Here is a 22,929-nt window from a genome sequence, read left to right as displayed (position 1 = left end):
ATGCTCTGAAGCAAATTACTAGTCATCACAGTGTCGAAATCATAGTAAACTGGTTGTTTCCACTGCTTGCACAACCCATTTATCATGCAAACTTGTACATCGGAATGTGATCCGACTACTACGTCTTCAGACAAATCGTAACATATGTGGCCATCAACATTCATTTCGTCAAGTGTCAGAACTGTTTATCTCTCTTGAGTAGTAAAAGTGTGTGACTTGGCTTTAAATAAACACAGGATATCTTCAAGAATACCCAGGCTGCATTTAAATTCCTTTGCCCATTTCTGAAGGGTTGTCCTGCATGGCAAAGGAATTTTTCAATTTCACAAATAAGTGTATGCTTTAGGTGACAGAGCTCTTAAAGTCAATGCATGGGCAATGTCCCCTGAATTCCACTTTACCCTTCTAGTTTCGTTTAATAGGCATCTTATTTGTGCTACAATAGCTTAATTTGATAAAACATAAAAATAACAATTTAAGAGGAAATACAGGTATACGAACCCATAACCTCCAACATGGGAGTCAGAAACCATACCACTATGCTACAAAGTCAACTGGTCGGTATGAGCTATTCTTACAGAAGTAAATCTAAACAAATTATGCGAAATATGCTGATTTTGTCATTTGAACTATATACTAGCTTTAAAATAGTTAACATATCGAGAATACATAAAAATAACGGCTATTTCTACGACAAATGAAGCTATTATATCCAGAAGGAAAAGCAAATACACCTGAGCAACATTATTTATTCCCTGTACAATATAGTGAGTCATTCAACCCCGTAAAGCAATATAGTAATGCATCAAAAAGCGTTGCATTTATGTGAATTTGTTTGTATTACGGTAATTTTTCAGTTTCAGTTATTTAAAGTGTTATGTATGTGCAGACGTCTTACCCTTTCGTTTGCATCACCGCTTTCTGCAATTTCTTCTCCATGCCAGTTCGGAATGTTTATGCAGGGGATTGCTGTTGATAATAACTTCTTTCTTGAAGGTAACTATAGAAGCTCATTGCTCAGATCCCGTTCCTAATCTTCAGGCCGAAAATGAGCTGAACACACATGTCCTTGCATTTGCATCAGACTATCCATTCACGTTGCAAGTCCTCATCCTTGGGAAAAACGAGATAAGTAACGTCCGTCGTCGTTCGAGCAGTATTAATGCAATGTGCCATGGCACAGTTACACCGACCCTTGCTCATGACTGTCTCAAAACAAATTACTTTTATTGGATGTACACTACCACTTCCGTGTTCCACTGAATGCACAGCACTGCAACGTCCTCTCTGTGACTTCAAGGCGTGCAAAGGGCGTCTGGGAGTTTTTTTTACTCGCTTGGGCAGGAATGGCCTACCTGCTTTTTCTATACACCTTGGTCATCGTTGGTCTTGAAGAGGAACTCCATCACAGACCGTTGTCACAACCTGTCATCTACTTCACGGTCCATTATGGCTCACCTGTAAATAAAAGAAAATACTTTTATATACCAACTTTTAGTTATATGTCCAAGTATGCTCATAAAAATTTCATTCTCCTCCTGGAGGGGGGGGGGGGGGGGTGAATTAGAGACGGCTGTGCAAAACCTTTTGAATGCCCTTTGTACATAACAGTAGAACTTGTAGCTTGTGAAGAAGATGGCTTGGTTGGTCGTCAAAATACTGCACGTAAAACGGAAACAGCAGCTCTGTAGAACACCTGGAAACTTGCTGTTAACTAACAGTAGTTTTCAGTTATCTAACTTTTTTTTCAGTAACTTATAATAGCTTCCAAAGGGCACTATTATTTTATTGAGCCGACTGACAAAATCCTGGAATTTGTAGGCACATTTGTATGAGCTTGGCTTTCTGAAAACACCCCATGGCCTGCTTCACAGTTTATCTGTGCTTCTGTTGTGCAGTTCATAATTCTAGACTGGCTCTCCCATAATGCTGCAAAATTAGAACCACTAGAAGAAATGATATGTTAAAGAATGGTTTTTATCAAGCTAAGGTTGGTTTCTGTTTGTGACTTTTTACTTCACTTCTAATGATATCCTCTTAAGTAAACTCAGTTGTAATCGGTTTTGAAACAATATAATGTAAGTAGACAGATTGAAACTACTGTGATATCTGCCGAGGAAGGTGATACAGTGGTTAAGAAACTGGAAGAAGGAAAGAAGATGAGTATTTAACGACCTGTTGATGACAAGCTCATTAGAGATGGAACAAAGGTAATCAGCTATGTCTGGTTCAAAGGAACCCTTCCATCTGTTGTCTTAACCTACCTAGGGATCACATGGAAAACCTAAATCTGGAAGGCCAGAAGGAGTTTTGTACTATAAATGCAAATCCAGTGTCTTACCACTACACTCTGTCCCAAGAAACTGGGCTGGGAGGAATAAAACTCAGATCCCTCTCCAGCTATCAAGATTTAGGGTTTTGTTAGTTTCCCTAAATTAATTAAGGCATATGCTGGAATGGTATTTCTGAAAAGGATGTACCTGATTTTCTTCCTCATCCTTTTCCTCTCACAACTTAGGATCAGTCTCTGATGACCTTATTGTTGATGGAAAGGAACTTTAAATTCTAATATTTCTCCCTTTTTGCAAAACAGTAAATACATAAATGAAATTCAAGACACTGGTAAAAGCAATATCCTGCATTGAATATTGATAACTTCTCCGTAATCCTGTAATGCTGGGTCATTCTAGCTGCCTGTTGTGTTTCATTCACCTGCACTGTGTCGTTTTTCTTCCCTTTGATGATGATTGTCATGTGAACTTCTGAACCGATTTGAGCATCTGTTAATTAAGTATTTTCAGCTAGTAATGAGAAAACAAATCATTGAATGAAGAACAGTATGTAATGATTATAATTTTTAATTAATTTTTTATTATAGAAATGACACTATCAAACTGTTGCAACCCTCCTTTCTTATACTCCCCTTCTCTGCTGGGTTATTCAAAATGATCTAGACACTTTCAATATTTATATTGAGGTAAGGCACTGTATGATCATATGTATTGAAACAGCAACTCTAGAAGTTTTTTTTGTGTTGTGTTCTCAAATGTTCAGTCTGACTCATTAGTCACATGGCACACACCCAGTCTATAGTCCAGTTTGACCAACACTCACCCCAAGGTATCTGCATTGATCTCAGCCACAGCCTCTCTGATGTGTCCACCTGTACAAAGACATCCTCTTTCCGTAGACTTCTCTAACGAGTCGTAAATTGGTTGTTTGGTAGCTGGAACATTGTTAAATGTGGTCCTGAATTTTCAACACATTGCTGTCCTGATATCACCCAAAATGCCTCATCTATTGGTGTGATAGAAACGTGGCTAGAGATGGCTGTAACAAAGAAAATTTAGGTAGTTGCATTATCCACAGATATAACACCTTACCTCAACACAAACTTTTTACAATCACTTGAAAGTGTCTGTATCAATTTGAACAACACTGTACATAAATTGGCTCATGTTATCTTTGCAGTACATTCACTTCAAACATTGTAGAAACTTGTATCGGTGGAACATTGTGTTTCATATTCCAGTCTTTCAGCAGACACCTAAATTCAGCAGTACAATTTTCCTGAATCTTAACAAGGGGTGAATTTAGATCTTTTTTTTTTTTGGGGGGGGGGGGGGGGGGAATGGTGTGTTGCAGCAGAGCACACGTACCTATCTCTGATCAGGTACCTATATGTTAAGGTCAAGGTGATCTTAACAAGGACTTTGAAATACATTTAAATCAACTGATGAACTGTTTTACTCAAATTTTACTGGTTTCATTTCAGCAAAAGCAAGTTAAATAAACATTTTGTATAAGTATAACATAAGATGCACTCTGAAAAATACTGCAAGTTCAGTCTTCTCTTAAATTTTTGACAGAGTACTTCTAGCACTACTTCTGCTGTAAATTTGATGTTCCGTTTATGTGCATCAAAGCTATGCCATTCAGTTGGTTTTCTGCCACAGTGCTACGAGGATAGATTTTTGTACATTGCAGCACAGAAAATGATCTTTTTTCTGTGCTAGTAGTGATGGGCAGAATGGGTAGGGGCTGAAGGAGGACTGCAATGTTTACAACATAAGATGAACTTTTATGAGCTTCTGCTGGAGAGGTTGGCTGGAGGTTTTGTTTTTTCCTCAACTGATACCAGATCATCGGTTCCACTTACAAAGCTGTGAAATGTGGAAAATCCTTTTCGTATATTTCAGCACTCTTCTACACTAGATCCATCAGAAATGATTTTAGTATTAGCTTCTTTAAGTGACTGACGGCTTCGTGTTGTGCTTTGGGGAATCTATAAGCCACTTCATTACACAGCAAATCTAGAAGAGGAATACAGATTGTCACTCTAAAGTATTCCTCATGTTACTCAGCTGGGGCATTCATTCGATTCTCATGTAGGGCAGTTATTCTAGGAATTTTTATATCAGTGCTAAATTTCTCAGCAAGTTTTTCTGCTCGCTTAAAGACAACATGGAAATGTAAAATAGTGTCCTGACAAAGTTCTTTCAAGCTGTTGCACACTGCCTCAACAAGTTGCATTGCTTTTAATAACTGATTTCCTTGTCTTGAAGTTGTTGAGCAAGTGGCAATATTATACCAAGCACTTTGGCAAGGACACACAAACTTACAATTAATTCTGATAAATGCACAGTGTGAAGTAAAATGCAGTCATTGCAGTACGCTCCCACTGTGAATGTGACGTAGTTTCTGCAGCACAATAGTTAGGCTAGGAACAATGTCTTGAAAATGCAGAACAGTATAATGCCTCTCTACTCAGTGTGTTTCACATAGTTTCTCCATTGTGTGAATCTTTTCTGCTGGGAGAGATGACTGTATTTCTTCCTCTGGTAAGTGTCATTGTTGAGCATATGCCCTGATGAAGTTTTTTGCCACTGAACCAATTATACCCATAGCATTTTGTACACAGCTTAGAATACGAGCTTTGCTTAGTGTGAGATTGATCCTAAGGCTGCCTCAGTGGCTGTAAATTGCTAATGGCTATTACTGTGATATTATTGCCTGAACTACATTAAGTTTACCAGTCATACTCATGACTCATCAAAGGATTGGCTCAAATGGCTCTGAGCACTATGGGACTCAACTGCTGAGGTCATTAGTCCCCTGGAACTTAGAACTAGTTAAACCTAACTAACCTAAGGACATCACAAACATCCATGCCCGAGGCAGGATTCGAACCTGCGACCGTAGCGGTCTTGCGGTTCCAGACTGCAGCGCCTTTAACCGCACGGCCACTTCGGCCGGCTCAAAGGATTGTCCTTGGCAATAAGCAACATCAATGTTTTTTTTTCTTTAACCTCCTTCAGGATGATGTTTGCTAACTTTTCAGCCATCAGATCAGTAATAGTAATTAATTTTAGAAATTCTTCTTGTACATCACTACTCTCAACATCAAAGGATCATAGACATTGTGATAGTTGTTCGAAGAAGCCTACATGAGTTGTCTCATGTGCTATTATAGTGAAAAATTTGGATTTCTTTAGAGTGGAATCAATCATTTTTACAGTAATAACATCAGCACAGCAATCTATTAAATAATTTTGTGTTGTCTTACTGATATAACGGGCAGCAGATGATGTTTGAAGTGATCACTGTCTCAAGCAAAAATCTACAGATACCAGTCTTTGAATGCTGGCCACTATATTCACCGGAACCGAGGTTGGAATCTTCCTACACATCGGTCAGGGGCCTGAAGACAGTGTAATAAATCTCCGAAACTGGTAGCCCAATAAAATAACTGTTCGGAAATTAGACAGCTTAAGGGGAGCCGGAGGTGCCTATGCTGCCCACGTTAAAATCACTAAGTTTGAGGAACATTTATGAATAAACTTTTCTAGTTTCCTTCCAATTATTTTTTTTATTAATGACCCAAATTTTTTTACAAATAATTGCTTTATAATTAAACTGAAATGAAACTACTGAACATACTGCCAAATGGCTGTGTTACAATGTAAGTTTAACCACTAGGAGTGCTGTATAAAAATTTCATCTCTCTACCTTGAGTGCATTTTGAGAAAATCTTCCTTATATTCGAAAAATTCTAATTTACGGGAAATAGCTATCAAAGTTTCTCAATACATTCCTGCACTATAGGATGGATTATCAGGGTCTTCTTCTTCATCCTCCAAAAGCTTCCTCTTCTGTCTTCTTTTCTGGCCTGTTGTTCCATCATACTTCATATGCCTTTCTCTTCTTTCTGCTCCTCTTATCCTTTCTCTGTCAATATTTCTTAGTGCTCGTACAGTGTTCACCCCAGCTGTAAATCCTAATGCCTTCAGAACTTCACACTTCACACTGTTCCCTTGGTTGTAGGTTGCTATTGCATCATAAATGCCAAAGTGCAGTGTTTTTATGCTTACAAACACCCTGTTTACGCTCTCATTAGGATTCTGCGTCTTTCCGTGTAGACATTTGTGTAACAATTCTGGCTGTGCTAAGTCATGAAAAATTGGTTTTATTGCATTTATCACAGCTGCTGGCAAACCGTGTTTGTGATCATAGTCCTTTTTTGCATTATATTTGCACCAGGAATCTTTTGGGCACAGGCTGTGTTGGGGGTATTCATTGGAAGAGGCAGTATGAAGGAACGATGCCCACACTGCTTTTCGCATGTCATTAACATTACTAGTATTTTGGCTTATAGCATACCCATAGTATCTCTGTAGATGTTCAATCACCTCATCAGTAAGCCTGCCTCTCCCTCCTATTGTCTTTCCATCACTGAGCTTACTTGAACCCAAAGTTCGTTTGAGCCTTCGAAGCCGTGCACCCATACGCTTTTGCACTTGCCCAATGCATTCCAACTTTTCAACTACAAATTCATTTCCATATGGTTTCAGTTCCTCTATAGTCTTGAAACCTTTGGAGTCACCATCCCCAAGGTAGTATTTGTACCTAACGTTGTATCTGGGAACTGAACGTTCAAAAATTTATTTCACTCCATCCACTTCCATTGCTCCACTTGATCCACTAAAATTTGCCTCACAGTTTCCACTGTGCTCTCCTTTGATTTTATTTTTGCACCTACAATGTTTTGATAATATTGCAACATCTATCACTTTTGCACTATCACCACAAGTAGCAGTTACAACCCCATTCAGGGATTTATGACCCCTCTTTTGCCAGGAACCATCTAATGCCACTACCAAATCCCTAGAACCACCGTTCATTTCTACAGATTCCTCCACTGCTTCCTTCATGGTTTTCAAAGCCACATCTTCAACAGAGGATCCTACCAGTTCACAGTAGTACCCAAATTTGCTTGGAGGCGATGTCAAGTTCATAATACCACAAAACAGTTTACCAGCAGCAGACCCTTTTCCAATGGATCGAAGGCCATACAAAAGTCGAACATTCACATCAAACACTCTAGATCGTCCATTTTCACCAAAGAGATGGGCATGTGAATTGTAGAAAGTCACTTGATACTTGCAACATGCACAGATTATCTTCAACTCACAAGCTAAACCAAAGTGCTTTGTTATCTCTAGTCCCACTCCTACACTTGAACACATTTTGCACAGAACACTTTCTTTCAGCACAGAAGATAATAATCTAATATTCAGTACTTTGTTAATATCATCACTGTCACTAACATATTCACGAAATCTGTCACTTCCACCAGTCAGCTTCTTGCTAGAAGATGTCACAGGGCTATGGCCGGCCATGTGTTGCTTAGCAGAAGAACGCACTGTTTCAGTAATTGTAGTATCGCAACTTGGTATTAGTGTTAATTTTCTTTTCCCTACGCTCTTCCTCTTGTTATATACACGGTTACTAAAACGTGGCATCGTAACCAGGACAACGCTTTACACAAGAAGTATAATACTACCAACAACAGGCGCAACACTGAACTAGTTCGAAACGGTAAACAGCAAAGAGATGATGTTCCGCACTCTTAGCGCTTTATTTGTCACAGAAAACAATGTAGCCAACCCTTGCACACTCGCTGTATGCGTAACATAAGGCGCTGTATGCGTAACAGGCTGAGAAAATCCCAAGCAGTTCGCCAGGAAGTCACGAGAGGGTGTTAGATGCATTCAGCGGCCGCCCATTTCCTCTGCAGTCGTGGGGGAAAATGGTAATAACTCCGCTTCTAGGAGGGTGAGTAGAACAATAATTCAAAGTTTACATTGAAGAGGAATGTTCCACTTAATTTTCGGTAGAAAAAAAAAAAAAAAAAAAAAAAAAAAAAAAAAATCGTGTGGTTTTTTTTTTTTTTTTTTTTTTTTTTTTTTTTTTTTTTTTTTTTTTTTTTAACCACCTCCGGCTCCCTTTAAAGGTGTTTGATTTGACATTCTGCATTTTATTACCTTCTGCAACTTGCAGGGAACAAAATTTGCTAGGAGGTACCAAATGCATTTTAATCATTGAAATATTTTCTCATTTGTCAGATGTTGGCTTCTTTTCACCAAATGACCAGTATCATGTTCATCCACAGTAGTCTTGTCATCACGTAAACATTACCTACAAAAGAATGAATCACTAGTAGAAACTGAATCTACAATCACTGGAAGTGATGTCCCTTCTCCAGCATTGATTTCACATCCACCTTCTAAGTTTTTCCAGAAAATGCAGTGAAGTGTCATTTGACATTTAGACCCACGCATATTGTCTCCTGTTTAACACACAGCGGAAAGCAAACACAATGCTTACAAACATTGCTGAAGTGATTAGTTTTGTCAGTTCATGCCACAAGTAACAGATTGCCAACCTTTCTTGTTTAAATTGTACGGAATAGGAATAGCAGTACTTCTATTACAGCCATCTACTGGCCATAGCTGCAAGTATGTACGTGCAAAATCCATGGGTCATGAACACAGTGTTTTAACAAGTGATGTTTTATGCTTTTTATGAAACCCCACCACAGGAGGAGATGGTGGGGGAGGGGGGGGGGGGACATGCTCAAAACCAGCGGATATGATTAATGCCATAACATCACTACATTTAAGAAATATAATTACATAATCTATGGCAGTTATTTTGTTGTCTCTTTTCTCTGTCATACAAAAAAATCTATACTCGAATCCTGTTGAACACACTTCAGAGGGTGGAAGAGAGAATACTTCCAGAGTTTCAGTGTACATTTTGCTCTTCTAGAACAACATCTGACATGGTATTCTGAGCAGACAACTGCATGAGAAATAGAGAAAACAATAGTGAGTTCTCTCCCTAATGTTCTGTATCCGTAAAATAGGTCACTGAGTGTAACATAATGCAATCTGCACTGTCTGCATACTTGATAAATATCACCACACGATAAGCGCAGTGTTTAGACTCAGGTACCAGAAATTGTTGAAACCAGGAGTTCAGTTTGCCTGAAAGATTTGACTGAAATGCCTTGTGAAAAAAAGAAGAAGAAGAAAACTATACAGTGTCACAGTGTTTGTTAAAACTTTTGCTGCAGTAAGCAGAGAATAATTGTTGCCATGTCAGAATAAATGTTTCTCTCTTGCAGGTAGTTATTAATATTGCCTATATACATACTATTGGACTTGAAACACTACCTTTCTTGGATTTCTGCTCCTCATCTTGTACAGTTTGTTCAAATAGATTGTCATGACCAACTCAAGGTCATCAGTCAGTAGTGATCTCACTACAGAGGCTTTGTCAAGGAAGTAATTTGCTGGCTTGTTTAAAAAGTTTTCCATCACCACAGTTCCTGATAGATGATGTCTCATGAAACCTGCTCATCGAGTGAGGGACAAAAAGTATAGATACAATATGCAACCTTGTTTAAGCCAGTTTGTTGTGGGAAATTACTTTGAGGTATCACTTCTGGTATAGAGCCAGGCCAGTAATGCAGTCATACAAACTACAAAAAGCAGGGCAGCTAAAATGTATCCACATAAAATCTCTAGGCACCATTTCTAAAGTCTTTTTTGGGATATAGAACATTAGGAAAAGAAGTTTTTGTGTTTTCTCCAGTTATCTTGCAGTTGTATACCCAGAATATCATGTCAGTTGTGCTTCTAGAATAGCAAAATGCACACTTAAACTTTGGAAGTATTTTTTCTTTAACCCTCTGAAGAGTGTTCAACAGGATTCAAGTATAGATTTTTTTTACTTTCACTGAGAACAGAGACACCACAGTAATTGCCACAGTTATGTAATCATATCTCTTAAGTATAGTGACATTATGGCATTTATCATATCAGCTGGTTCTGCTATTGGAGAGTAATACTCCACTTTGAAACAGTTCTAGAGTAGTAGTATGTAGGCCAGAAGTCTTTATTGCTTCCAGGTTTTTAAGAGCTTTTCTAAACCTTTTGAATAAAGGTGGTGCAGCCATCCAATGTTGTGGAGGTTGAAGCAAGCTGTGAAACTAGTCAAAGAAAGTCATCTGCATCGTAAGAGCTATGGTTTAGTAATAAGCTCTACCTTAACAACCTTTTTTGCCACTTCAGGCTAAAATAGAAACCCTTTAAGATTCCTTAAAAGTGGCTCAATGTTAAAAGTTCTCCAGATGCACTGGACACTGGCAATTGCCTCAGTTTTGATTAGAAATTTAGTAATGCTTGAATAAAACAATGGCTTCAGCTCTTTAACTCACCAAAATTATTTTAATCCTCCAAGTACAGAAATGGTGCATTTTATATATTTTTTGTTTCCATCCAGTAACAGCCAGGGCAAAAGCGAGTCTTTTCTTGTTTCTGTGATTTGTGAAGATCAGAAATGTTTAAAGTGTCTTGAACAATGCATAAAAATTCTGTAGATCTTTGGTTTCACAGTCCGCAGCTCATGGTCGTGCGGTAGCGTTCTCGCTTCCCATGTCCGGGTTCCCGGGTTCAATTCCCGGCGGGGTCAGGGATTTTCTCTGCCTCGTGATGACTGGGTGTTGTTTGATGTCCTTAGGTTAGTTAGGTTTAAGTATTTCTATGTTCTAGGGGACTGATGACCATAGATGTTAAGTCCTATAGGGCTCAGAGCCATTTTTTTGGTTTCACATTGTGTAACTTCCCTTCTTTTTGTCTGTTATTTGTGTTTCAGCTCTTGAAAATATACTGTCTTCCTCGTAAAGAATGGATTCTGAGTAGAAGATGGATAGTCTCCATTCAGGCATTGATAAGATTTAAAATTTCCTTGTCACTGTATTCACACCAGTTTCACTTTTACCAGTTCTCAAAGCAAACTACTGAATAATATTTCAATGTATAGTCCATTCCAAAACTACTTTGTGTTTTTGACTCGATGATGAGCCAGGTAGACTCAGAGTTTTTCACCCTGTGATGACAGTTTCATTTTGAAGTTTCAATATGTCAGGTTTACACCTTGAGGGAGAAGGACTTTTAATGGGTAGGAAGCCTGAGATAACAATTAATCCTTTTGGGGTCTGTCTACGGTGTTCCTTGCAATCTTTGTGATCACAGCATATTTTTTGTTGCATTATTGGCTGATAACAGTCAGTAAGAGGCCAGTGTTTAAAAGTACAAATGCAGCCACGTAATCTTAAAGAATTATGTAGATAGAACTAGGTGTTAGTGATGAAGATGTCATGCTAAGCAGAGAGCCAAAAAAGCAATAAACTGTTCTCACTGCAACTTTATACCACTCAGAGCAATGAAATCAATGGTAGTGTGTGCTACCTCGAGGGTTACAGTAGCTGTTCTTTCTTATCCTGTGTTGTTATCAATCAGATCCAGTAGAGTTCTCACATTCGTTGTGCCAGTTACCATTCTGATCAAATATTTCAGACCATGTTTCCTAATGCCTTCCCCAAGTGGGTGTAGTTGTAATATTAAATGAGCCTACATAGAATCACACACAGAACCATGTCACTGAGCAGTAACAGTGTTTCAGGGAGGTAACCATCACACATGTGACTATAGTACACGTCCAGAAACGTGCAGAGACTCCCAGTTTTTCTCAAAACATATTTCCCCCATTCTTACCGCATCACCATCGGACTTTTGAGAGAGAAAGAATAAAAGAAGGAAAGAGACAGATACCACAGGAGAAAATTCCATTGGCTTGACTTTGTTCAAGTTGGATATCAATTTGTTAAGAAGTGGTGAAGGGCCTTTGAATTTGAAGTTGTTCACTGTGAGCTTTGTGAACTGTGACAGGTGATATTCAGATACAAAACTGCATCACACTGCTGTGAACAAGGTATACTTAAGGTCCTTGTAGGCAGTTTATCTGACAAAACCATTTCTTGTGATGCAGCCATTGGGAGACAAAGGAGAAATAGTTGTGTTTCTTGTGTATTTTGTAACTGCTGGGCACGTCCTGCTTTGCATCTGAGATGGAGATTATTTGGCTAGGCCTGATTTGTAACCATATCCAATAAATCTACAGGATATCATGTATTAGCCATTAGGACATACCATGTTGGTTTTTGTGTTCACACTTCCGTCTCAGGCTAGGTCACACCCAGCAAATACTTAAATCAGATCTGAAACCTCAGACAGTCTTAGTGAGGACAGTTGACAGAGATCATACCAGTCACACTGCATGGGCAATGTTTTTAGCTGAGAAAGCCGCACACGAGGTCTATGTCATACCTCCACCAGCGCCTTTTGCATGATGTACACAGAAAAGCAGTGAATGAGCAATGGAAGCAAAATAGAGATATAAAAATACATATTTACAAAGTGGGGAGTCACATAGTTGTAATGCAGTGACTGCAAGTAGTCAAGTAGTTATAGAAACAAACAAAAAAAAAGAAGAAATGGTTGAATTCAGCTGAACACTGGACCAAAAATTTTGCCTGCTGACTGCTTTACTGAAGTTATTGAAAATTAAGGAGGTCAGTTTTTATTAACTTTGGGATTGGTTCAATTTTCAAATATTGATTCTTTGTACGATTTGAAAACTAAACTGAAAAGATTGGACTGCTGTACTTGCCTGCTTTTCTGTAGATTCTGTATTTCAGTCTCTTTATCACCTCATTTGCCTTCATTTCTTTCTATATTTTGATTGTGTTTTGTATTTTCATTGCCTTAACAAAAATGATATTATAAGTGCATACAACTTTTGGCTTATAAGTTCTAGTGTCATCTGAACAGAAATTATCAAAGGAGGACCCCTGTATGTATTTGGTTTTTGGAACTATTTTTGATGCACTTCGGAAAGTATAAAAAACTTCCTGACAGGAAGGGACGCTAACTAGATCTTTGTCTTTTGTAGGCAATGTCCTTACCAACTGAACTACCGTATTTACTCGAATCTAAGCCGCACTTTTTTTCCGGTTTTTGTAATCCAAAAAACCGCCTGCGGCTTAGAATCGAGTGCAAAGCAAGTGGAAGTTCTTAAAAATGTCGGTGGGTGCAGCCACAACTTAGTTCTGCCATCGAATATATGTAGCGCTACACAGGCATCCTTTGCAGGCACAAAGATAAATACTGGCGCCAAAACCTCTGCGTCAGTAAATAAATTTAAAAAAAAAGGTGGAAGACAAGCTTTTTTTCTCCGCGCCGAGTTTCGACCACTGCATTTTCGTACATTATCCAACGAAGTAAATACAAATTCCGTATTGTTCATCTTCGAATGTAGCAGCATTTCAATGTACTACGAAAACCGGACTGGCAAGAATGTTTAGGATGTTTGTCAATATGGTCAACTCTCCGTTCTGAATTTTTTCCTATCTGTGAGAAGAGATGGTTGCTAATAGGAACTTTTATAAATTGCGAATCACATGTAGTATTCTCGTCACCATAAGAATAATACGAATATAAACATTTTGCCATGTATTGTTTTGTGTTTGCTGCTATCTCATTTAAATCCTGTCTGCGTAATAAACCACAAAACTAGAGTGAGACAACAGCCAACGCGGAAGAATATACATATCATGTCATGTTTATATTCGTATTATTCTAAACAGTGCTAAACAGTGATACAGTCAGAAATGAAGCGAGGCAATTGACTAGATTTTTAAATCTAAGATGACTCTAATTTCTGTGCAGAATGTAATGTACTAAAGAGGCGCCTGCAAAGATTTTCAAATGGAGAAAAATTTTCGCTAAACTCTCGTTCAGAACATCTTCTATCATACGCAGTCTATTATTTGGTTCTTGTTGATCATTATGAAAGGAAGCAGCAGTGTAAGTAACAAGAAGTAGCAGTCTCTTGACATTGTTTCGCTAATGAGACGATTCCTCTCTCTCTCTTTTTCTTTTTTTCTTATTTGTAAGCGGCGGTAGCGCGCACAAAAGCAAGCCATGCCGCGATCGGCGACAGGCCGTAAATACGCAGTATCAGAGTACGACAAACAATGCATGACACAGTACAGTAATGCATTTTCAGCGTAGAGTGACGTAAACACCTATAACAAAGAAAACTGCGCTTATCAGATCAAAGAAAAATAAGCAATCAATTCAAACCAGACGAAGCACGTGAAAAAGGAGGGTACCCGTATAAGTACGGACGGAGCGCCTGACGCATAGCAATGGCTACCTGGTAAAGCTTAACTGCTAAGCTTACGACTCGAACCAAACTACTGTAGCTGTATCGTCATTCATTCGACCTAAATTGTCTCATATTACAGTGGACCAACTTTGTTTCGATTTGGAGATGCGGCCTAAAACTTTTCTCTCCCCTTGAATGTCGAGTCTCAAATTTCAGGTGTGGCTTCGATTCGGGAAATTTTTTTCCCTTGATTTCGAGTCTCATTTTTCAGGTGCGGCTTAGGTTCGAGTGCGGCTTAGACTCGAGTAAATACGGTACTTAGGCACAACTAATGAGCAGCTTTCACATCTTAATTCTGCCAGTACCTCTCCTTAAATGTGTATCTTGGAGAACTGTTTCCATATTAGTAGAGAACCAATAACTTGTTAAAGTGTGATAGCTACAACAAATTGCTGTAGCTACCATATTAAAGTCTAGTAAGATGTGGACTAGCATTGGACCAGAAGAATCAATAGTGCCTTAAAGACTAATTTTTTTAAGGATTTAACTCACTAACCAATAGAAATGTATCTTGAATGAACCTTGCACTCTGCAGTGAAATGTGCCCTATTATGAAATTTTCTAGCATATTAAAACTGTGCTGACTGGAAAGCTAGCACCTAACATGCCATGGCAATGCTCTTCCCAAGTGATGAAACAAACTTTCATTCTAGAAGCAATGCCCTGTGCTATGATTAAGCCATTTCTCCATAATACCCTTGCTTGTAGTGCGGGAGTGCTAGTCCTGCAAGGTATGCAGGAGCAATTCTATGAAATTTGGAAAGTAGCGGAAATTTACTGGCCGAAGTAAATCTTTGAGGGGAGGTTGTGAGTCACTGCAAATTACAACATAGCCACAGACAAACAAAAACCAAATGGAGCCAAAATTAAAACAAGGGGAGCCAAGCGTAATGTGGTCACTGAATTTTAAAGTAAAATTCCGTCTATCGAATTCATAATGGCATTGTAGTGGACGACGACAGAGAAAAGAGCGAAATATTAAACATCTTTTTTCCAAAACTGGTTCAAAAAGGAAGGTTGCGCTGTAGTAACTCGTTTAAATCATCATACTAATGAGAAAATGGGTGATATAGAAATAACCATTGGCTAGAAAAGCAACTGAAATCACTCAATAGAGGGAAGGCCACTGGACCTGTTGGGATACCAGTACAATTCTACATAGAGTATGCAAAAGAGCTTGCCCTTGTTGTAGCAGCAATGTGCCATAGATCTCTGGAGGAGTGAAGTATTCCTGATTGGAAAAAAGCACAGGTCGTTCTTGTTTTCAAGCAGTGTTGTCACACAGATTGCAAAACTATAGGCTTGTATCTCTGACATCTGTAAGTTGTAGAATTTTGAAACGTGTTTTATGCTCACATTTGATAATATTTCTAGAGACTGAAAACCTGTTATATAGGAATTAATATGAGTCCAAAAATGATGATTGTGTGAAAACCAGCTGTTCGTTCATGAGACCCAGAAGGCAGTGGATGCGGGTGCCCATGTAGAGGCCGTGCTCCATAACTTCTGTAAGGTATTCGATATAGTTATGCATTTCCGCCTATTGAACAAAATATGAGTGTACAGATTATCAGACCAACTGTGTGATTGGAATGAAGAGTTTCTAGGAAACATTACACAATATATCATTCTCAATGGAGAGATGTCTTCAGATATAAGTGACTTCAGGCACATCCCAAGGGATTGTGATAGGTTCTTTACTGTTCACAAGTATTGAATGAAATAGTAGACATCAGAAGTTCTGTTAAGCTTTTCACAGATGAATGTAGTAACTTCAGTAAAATGGAAATGACACTCACATCTCTCAAAGTCCCAGCCATCATTAAAATCCTTAAAAGCTAAGTATTCTAGTGTTTATGATAACATATCAAGAAGCTAATCAAGAGTGCTCATGCGAGTTGAATTCTATCTTAAGTTAGTTGTGTAATCAATCTCATATCAGTAGAAAATTCCCATAATGGATAAAATACGCTGTAGTTTAAGCTTGTTTACAAGAAGGTGAGATAAAGAGGTACCATCAAACTATCAACCAATTTCACTTTTGCCAGTTTTTTCAAAAATATTTGAAAAGATTGCATTCAAGCATCTCCTTAAGCATTTGACTGAAAATAATGTAGTGTCCAAGTCACAGTTTGGGTTCCTTAAGGGTTTCTATATAGAGAAAGCTATTTACACATACAGTGAGAATGTACTTAATTCATTAGACAACAAATTAGGTGCATTTTTTGTGACTTGTCAAAAGCTTGTGACTGTGTAAATCACATCATTCTCTTAAGTAAATTAGAATATTGTGATGTCACCGGCAGTGCTGAGAAATGGTTCAAGTCTTACCTAACTATCAGGAAACAAAGAGTTGTGCTGCGAAATACATGTGTGGTAAGCAGTCAGTCTTCATCGATTTAAAATTAGTTACATGCGGTGTTCCTCAAGGTTCCATCTTGGGTCTGTTGCTTTTTCTTGTGTACATTAATAACCTCTCATCTGTTACACAGCCGCACGGGATTAGCTGAGCGGTCTAAAGCGCTGCAGTCATAGACTGTGTGGCTGGTCCCGGCGCAGGTTCGAGTCCTCCCTCAGGCATGGGTGTGTGTGTTTATCCTTAGGATAATTTAGATTAAGTAGTGTGGAAGCTTAGGGACTGATGACCTTAGCAGTTAATTCCCATAAGATTTCACACATATTTATTTTCATCTGTTACTCTGCGAGATGCTATGACAATCATCTAATTTTGAGTCTGTGGAATGAAAACTGAATATAACCTAATCTAACAGGAAAGGGTGACAATGGTACACACATCACAAAGTGGCTCGCACGGTATAGATGTAGATGATGATGTTCACCGTCCGGTGTGGCTGAGCAGTTCTAGGCACTTCAGTCTGGAACCGTGCGACTGCTACGGCGCAGGTTCGAATCCTGCTTCAGGGATGGATGCGTGTGATGTCCTTAGGTTAGTTAGGTTTAAGTAGTTCTAAGTTCTAGGGGACTGATGACCTCAGATGTTAAGTCCCATAGTACTCAGAGCTATTTGACCCCCCCCCCCTTTTTTTTTTTGTTCAGAGCGCTCAGTCGGTAAGAGCATTGCCCATGAAAGACAAGGTTCTGGCTACGAGTTCCAGTCTGGCAGACAGTTCTAATGTGCCAGGAAATTTTAATACAAATATAGCTGTGGCGAAAACTTTGTAGTACCTTATATGTTTAAATTTTTTCTCTTTAAAGCTGAATGCATGTTAATATGTAGAGTTGACATGAACAAATTACTTCTTATTTATTTTCTTCATATTCTTCCTTTTTTGTATTCTTATTTTTTTATCACAAATTAAGCAAATGTCACCAATCTGTTACAGGATTATTTGAGAGTTCTCGTTACATACCACCGCTTCATCTCATTCTCATTGTACTTAGTGGGCTTCATCTGGTTTGTATTGTCTCTCGTGAAGAAGTATTACATGCGGCAGTTCTCCCTGTTTGCCTGGACACATGTTGTGCTATTGATTGTTGTTACTCAAAGCTACCTCATCCTGCAGAACATTTTTGAGGGACTCATTTGGTAAGTCAACAAAATGGATATCTCAGTTGTAAATAAATATACTATCCATGCACATTGTCTTACACATCTGTCCCATAGGACTTAATTGGCTTGTCATTGAACTTTTAAAATTGCCAACATCACCTTGCAGATGTCAGCAGCAACTTAACCACATTTGTGGTCTCATTCTGGGCAGAGATATTATTTCTCTAATTGGTAGAAATGCTGTGGCAAAATGGAGTTCGCATTTCCACCAGTCACTTGTTTGCTAAGTGGTGTTACAGAAAATGTGTGTGGACAGTAACTGGATAAATACAACAGATGCATGTACCTAAATAAATACAGCATAATGTAATTGTGTGTATATTCAGGAAAAGGCAGCAAAAAATTAAATTACATGGAGAGTGATTTAAGGCTAATGAATAGTAGCAATCCCACAGACTCAAGTAAATGGGATTAGGAAGGCATCAGTGAGTTTCTTTAATCCAGAATAGAGGAAAGAAAAAGTTGTAGGCTCAACCATCAGAAAAAAGTTGTAAGAGAGGATGAGAAACTTCATCAGATTGTCAAGCTGAGAGAGACAGAGACATGCCTTGTGTTGCTGGTGAAACCTTTTAACTCTCTCTACATTTTTTCATTATTACTTTGGGCCGTTCTGTCATAAATTTCTTTTAATCCATTCCCCACACCATTTGCTTGTGCTGAGTTTCTCACTCATTCCTCTCATGCTATCATTTTGTTTCATTGTATTATCTGTTCTTCTCACTCCAGTTACTGTCACTTTGTATATCCACACTTTATCATTTGTATAGCAACTTCCAGTGTAATGCACTGAAAGAGTATCCTTCCTATAGTAGAAAGATGGTAGGTAGTCGAAAGCAAACTTGGAATTTGAACAAATATTTTTATAACAACACTTCATTAATCTACTAAGCAGTAATGACAGCGGATGCAAATTACACATCACTTAATCTCGTTACATAGAGGAGCACTGGGTCGCAGACAGACACAATGAAAAAAGAATGCTAGAAATATTTCAGCTTTTGGAGAAAGCCCTTCTTCAGAAGGCTTGACAGGCCTTGAGACAGTGGCCATGTGCAAGTTGTTGTTGTTGTTGTTGTTGTGTCAATGTTTGTGAATTTTCAATTTCTGAAGAAGGGCTTCGTCTGAAAGACAGAATATTTCTATCATTCGTTTCATTATATCTGCCTTTGATGCTAAGCCTATTTGTGGTGAGCAGCAATCTATCCTTCTGGTATTGTTGTTTTCTGTCTTAGACTTTCCATTTTTTACATCATTTAATCTGGCAGACACAGCTGAAACTGATTGCCAAGATACAATTATATGGTGTATCTTCTCAGGTAAGTGTTTGGCTCAAACAACTTAGTATGTCATATTATGTTTCGATTGTTTAAGATAAACAAGAACAACAGATACGGCCCAAAAATTTTACTTAATGTAGTGCTCCTGTACCATTTCAAATTACGAGTGAATATGGAATTGTAAGATGCAGAGTAAAAGTAGATACAAAGGTAGAAAGAAACATTCATCATGTAGGAATTTAAAAAAAAATGTAGATAATAAGAATTTATTTATTAATAAGAATATGCTGCTGGAAAGTCCTTGCTTGCTGGAATATGTATAATGGAAAGAGTAAAGATAAAAACTTACCATACAGTTGAAACATTGAGAGGACTATAGTTCCATAAACAAGACAGAAAACGTTACTTGGCTTTCAGACAAATGTGTCTTCTGAGTTAACACCACACACACACACACACACACACACACACACACACACACACACACACACACACACACGCATGGCTATATTGTTCAGGCCGACTACATTCTAGCAGCGCTGCACCTTGGCTAGGCACTGAAATTAGTTTTGGTGTGTTTGGAGAAGCTACAACAATAATTGTTAAAGCAACAAGACAAACTCCTCTTTCTCTTCTAGCATTCAGGAAGGGATGGCATTCAGTGTGATAGAGAAAGACAGGAAAGAAGGTGAAGATATTGGTTGTCTTCGCCAATTCTTGTGGCCCAATTAGAATTTGGGAAAGAATAAGATATTTTGAATCATATCTTGAATGGACTTGGAAGATTGCAAAAGCAAAATTTTTTACTCTCTGTAGCAGGACCAGTGCCATTGTGAAGATAAACATTAGAACTCACAGTGCTGCTACTTCTTGGCTAGTTGTGAGCTAGATGCATTCACTGCAATTTTGAATGCCTGTGTCATTTTTCCCAATGAAATAGAGTTGAATAGAAAATTGCTGACATCATTTCTTCGTGATATAATGTGAAGAAATTCATTTAGAGGCATAATGAAATTTGTACAGTTTGACTTCAGGGAACTAAATTCAGTAAGATGGATAAAACAATTTACTTTGATGTCAGTATCTTGGGATGACTTCATCGAAAATCAGTCCCTGCTTTACTGACCAAGACAGAACCTCAGCATTGATGAATATCTGTTTCCCACTGAGACTAGATGTAAATTTATGCAATATGTGGCTAGCAAGCAGATACATATGGCTTAAAATTGTGATTGGCAGCATACATAGACATTAAGTTATTTTCATTGAGTTCCCAGACGACCTGGTAAGTGATGAACATTAAACAGTGAATCAAGCCTTTGTTGAAATGTTCTCACGAAGCTTATGGCACCATTACTTGGATGCAGAAGGAACATAAAACAGAAAAATTTTTCCCATCTTTGTACCAGACTGGAATGTAGAAGAAAGAAAGTGTAAGGCTAGTGAGTTACAGTGAACTGTTCAAGAAGAACAATGGAAACATCAGCAACAGCTAGTTGTGTAAACTCCACTGACTGGGAACGATTTCGACCCTAGTTGAGAAACTGACTGGAGTTCAGGATATTGTTTTGTTGTGTGACAGAAACTTGGATCAGTGGAATTAAGTTCAATGTTGATCTAAATTATCAGAAAACACTCTTGACAACACTGCTACAATCAGCCATCGACACTAGTATCACCATCAGTGGACACTGCAATGGAGGGAGATGAGCTGGCATGGGGAGAGCTGCAGAGTAGTTCAGAAATCTCCCATGGAGGGAAACATGCATCCTGTAGTACTGGCGACCCACTGGTGGAAGTGTTTACTTGTCGATGGCAGTAACCGGAGTGGACCAGTGCTCACACCGAGCTGAACCATCACAGACCTCGCCTTGCGATTCCTGCCAAGTGTTGACGTGTGCTTCATTGTTAGCTGCCTGCACCAATTGTGTGCTGAATTTATTACTGTGCACATCTCTACATGGGTTTGGATGTTCTGCTTCCCGTAGATTGACTCACACAGTGAATTTGTTTTCTCCCATGGGATTCTGGTCCCCAGTTATTGGACCATCGTCAGCCTGTGATGCACCCGTGCCGACAGTGTAGAGTAGTGGCATTGTCTCACCTGCGGAGATACCAAAGTTGTGACAAAGAACATTCTTAGCCGTGTACACCTCTTTTCTTTTTTCAAAACCGTTTCTCGAAATGTTAACTTGGGGCCACAGTGAATCTGTCATTTTTGCAATGCTGGCAGGTGCAGTGCATGTATGCTCCTATAGGCGTAGCAGCAACTGCAGACCAGGAGTAGCAACAGCGGCAAATGCAGGTGCAGGTAAATCATAATGCAAATTCATTTCGCATGCTGGCCTCACCACTGGGTTGGGCCAGGTGCCCGCAGGCAGTTTTCTTCACTGTCCCCACCCTTGTTTGTCAGTTTTGATGAGTCTACAGAATGGTGGGAGGATTACCTCTGCCGCTTCTTGCTGCACTGCCAGTTAAGGTGCATTGTCAATTATTGGTAAGGTCGTCTTCTTGTTGTCTGAGAATACAGGTTTATATGAAATTGTCCAAAATTTGAAGAACTCTACTAAGCATGAGAAACTTCCCAGGCTTTGTTGGTGGCTTATTTTGTATTTTGGTTATCAAACCCATGTGGTTGCGAAATGATAGCAGTTCAACTAACACTAAAAGCACCTGTGGCAGCTGTATTCAGCCTGGAATGCCTATTTGCAGGTTCTTTCATGCAAGTGTCATTTTGGGTGTCCCAAATGTACTATCACTTATACAAACTCACTTGTTTGTGATGTGATTGTTTGGTTACAGACTAGGTAATTGACCTTGTCCAACCCTCCTGCAGCTGATGATGTCCAAATTGTGGAATTGCATGAGCTTAGGCCAGCAGTGAGTGAGATACATTCTGATAATTGGTGGGTGGCTCAATTAGGTGTCCTATCGTGTACCCCAGGTGGCTTCGTCTCCCACCATGTCACAATATGTTGTCTCTGTTGACGATTCTGCTGCAGTGGCTCACAGTGCTGCCCCCTTCGTCCATAGGTTCATGTCTCTCACAGGATTGTAATTCCTGCTTGTGCCAGTTTTCCAATCCTCAGGATCGTTCTCATTCTGCCTTTTGGGTGACCCAGCTGTCCTGCCCCGATAGTCTCGTCCGACACCCAAGTGTTTTCCCTGGATACTGGGGCTCTCTTCACTGCACTGCACATGTCACCCCAGTCTGTTGTGCTGATGTTGTTAAAGGATGGCGAAGTGTTTAGGAATTAGGAATTGAGTAATGGGTTGTAACTGAATCAACAATTTCCCAATGATCTATCACGAAGTTGCACTTCATGATTACTTTTACCTTGATTATTCTTTTATGCTCGCCTTCTCGTAGTTTCTTTATGCTGTGAACCCGCTATGCAGTGCCACTCAGTGTACCATGTGACTTCTTTTCCATCTGCAGCGGGTCAAGGCCTGTAAGAGAGCTCACACCGATGCCAACTACCTGTGAAATCACATAACCGCTCTTAATAAACTCTTCTGTATTTTGCTTCTCTCATAAAACAACTTTAGACTGTCAGGTATGTAGGTCACTGTTCGCCTGCTTTTACCTAGCCAAGCTTGTTACAGAAGCTCTCAGAATGTTACCACAGAAGTGACAGATTACAAGACATTCTTTGCTTGTTT

General features: G+C 39.0%; 1 protein-coding gene across 1 annotated transcript in view; it reads left to right on the top strand.

The window, feature by feature from the left end:
- Positions 1–22,929, top strand: part of LOC126419907 (phosphatidate cytidylyltransferase, photoreceptor-specific) — a 111,858-nt gene that overhangs the window by 40,106 nt on the left and 48,823 nt on the right. Inside the window, 1 exon segment of the mRNA XM_050087189.1 lies at positions 17,763–17,965. Coding sequence (XP_049943146.1) covers positions 17,763–17,965 — 203 coding nt within the window.

This window comes from Schistocerca serialis, chromosome 9 (genome assembly GCF_023864345.2).
Source record: "Schistocerca serialis cubense isolate TAMUIC-IGC-003099 chromosome 9, iqSchSeri2.2, whole genome shotgun sequence".
NCBI classification, from domain to species: Eukaryota; Metazoa; Arthropoda; class Insecta; order Orthoptera; family Acrididae; genus Schistocerca; species Schistocerca serialis.
This window is presented reverse-complemented; position numbering and strand designations above follow the sequence as displayed.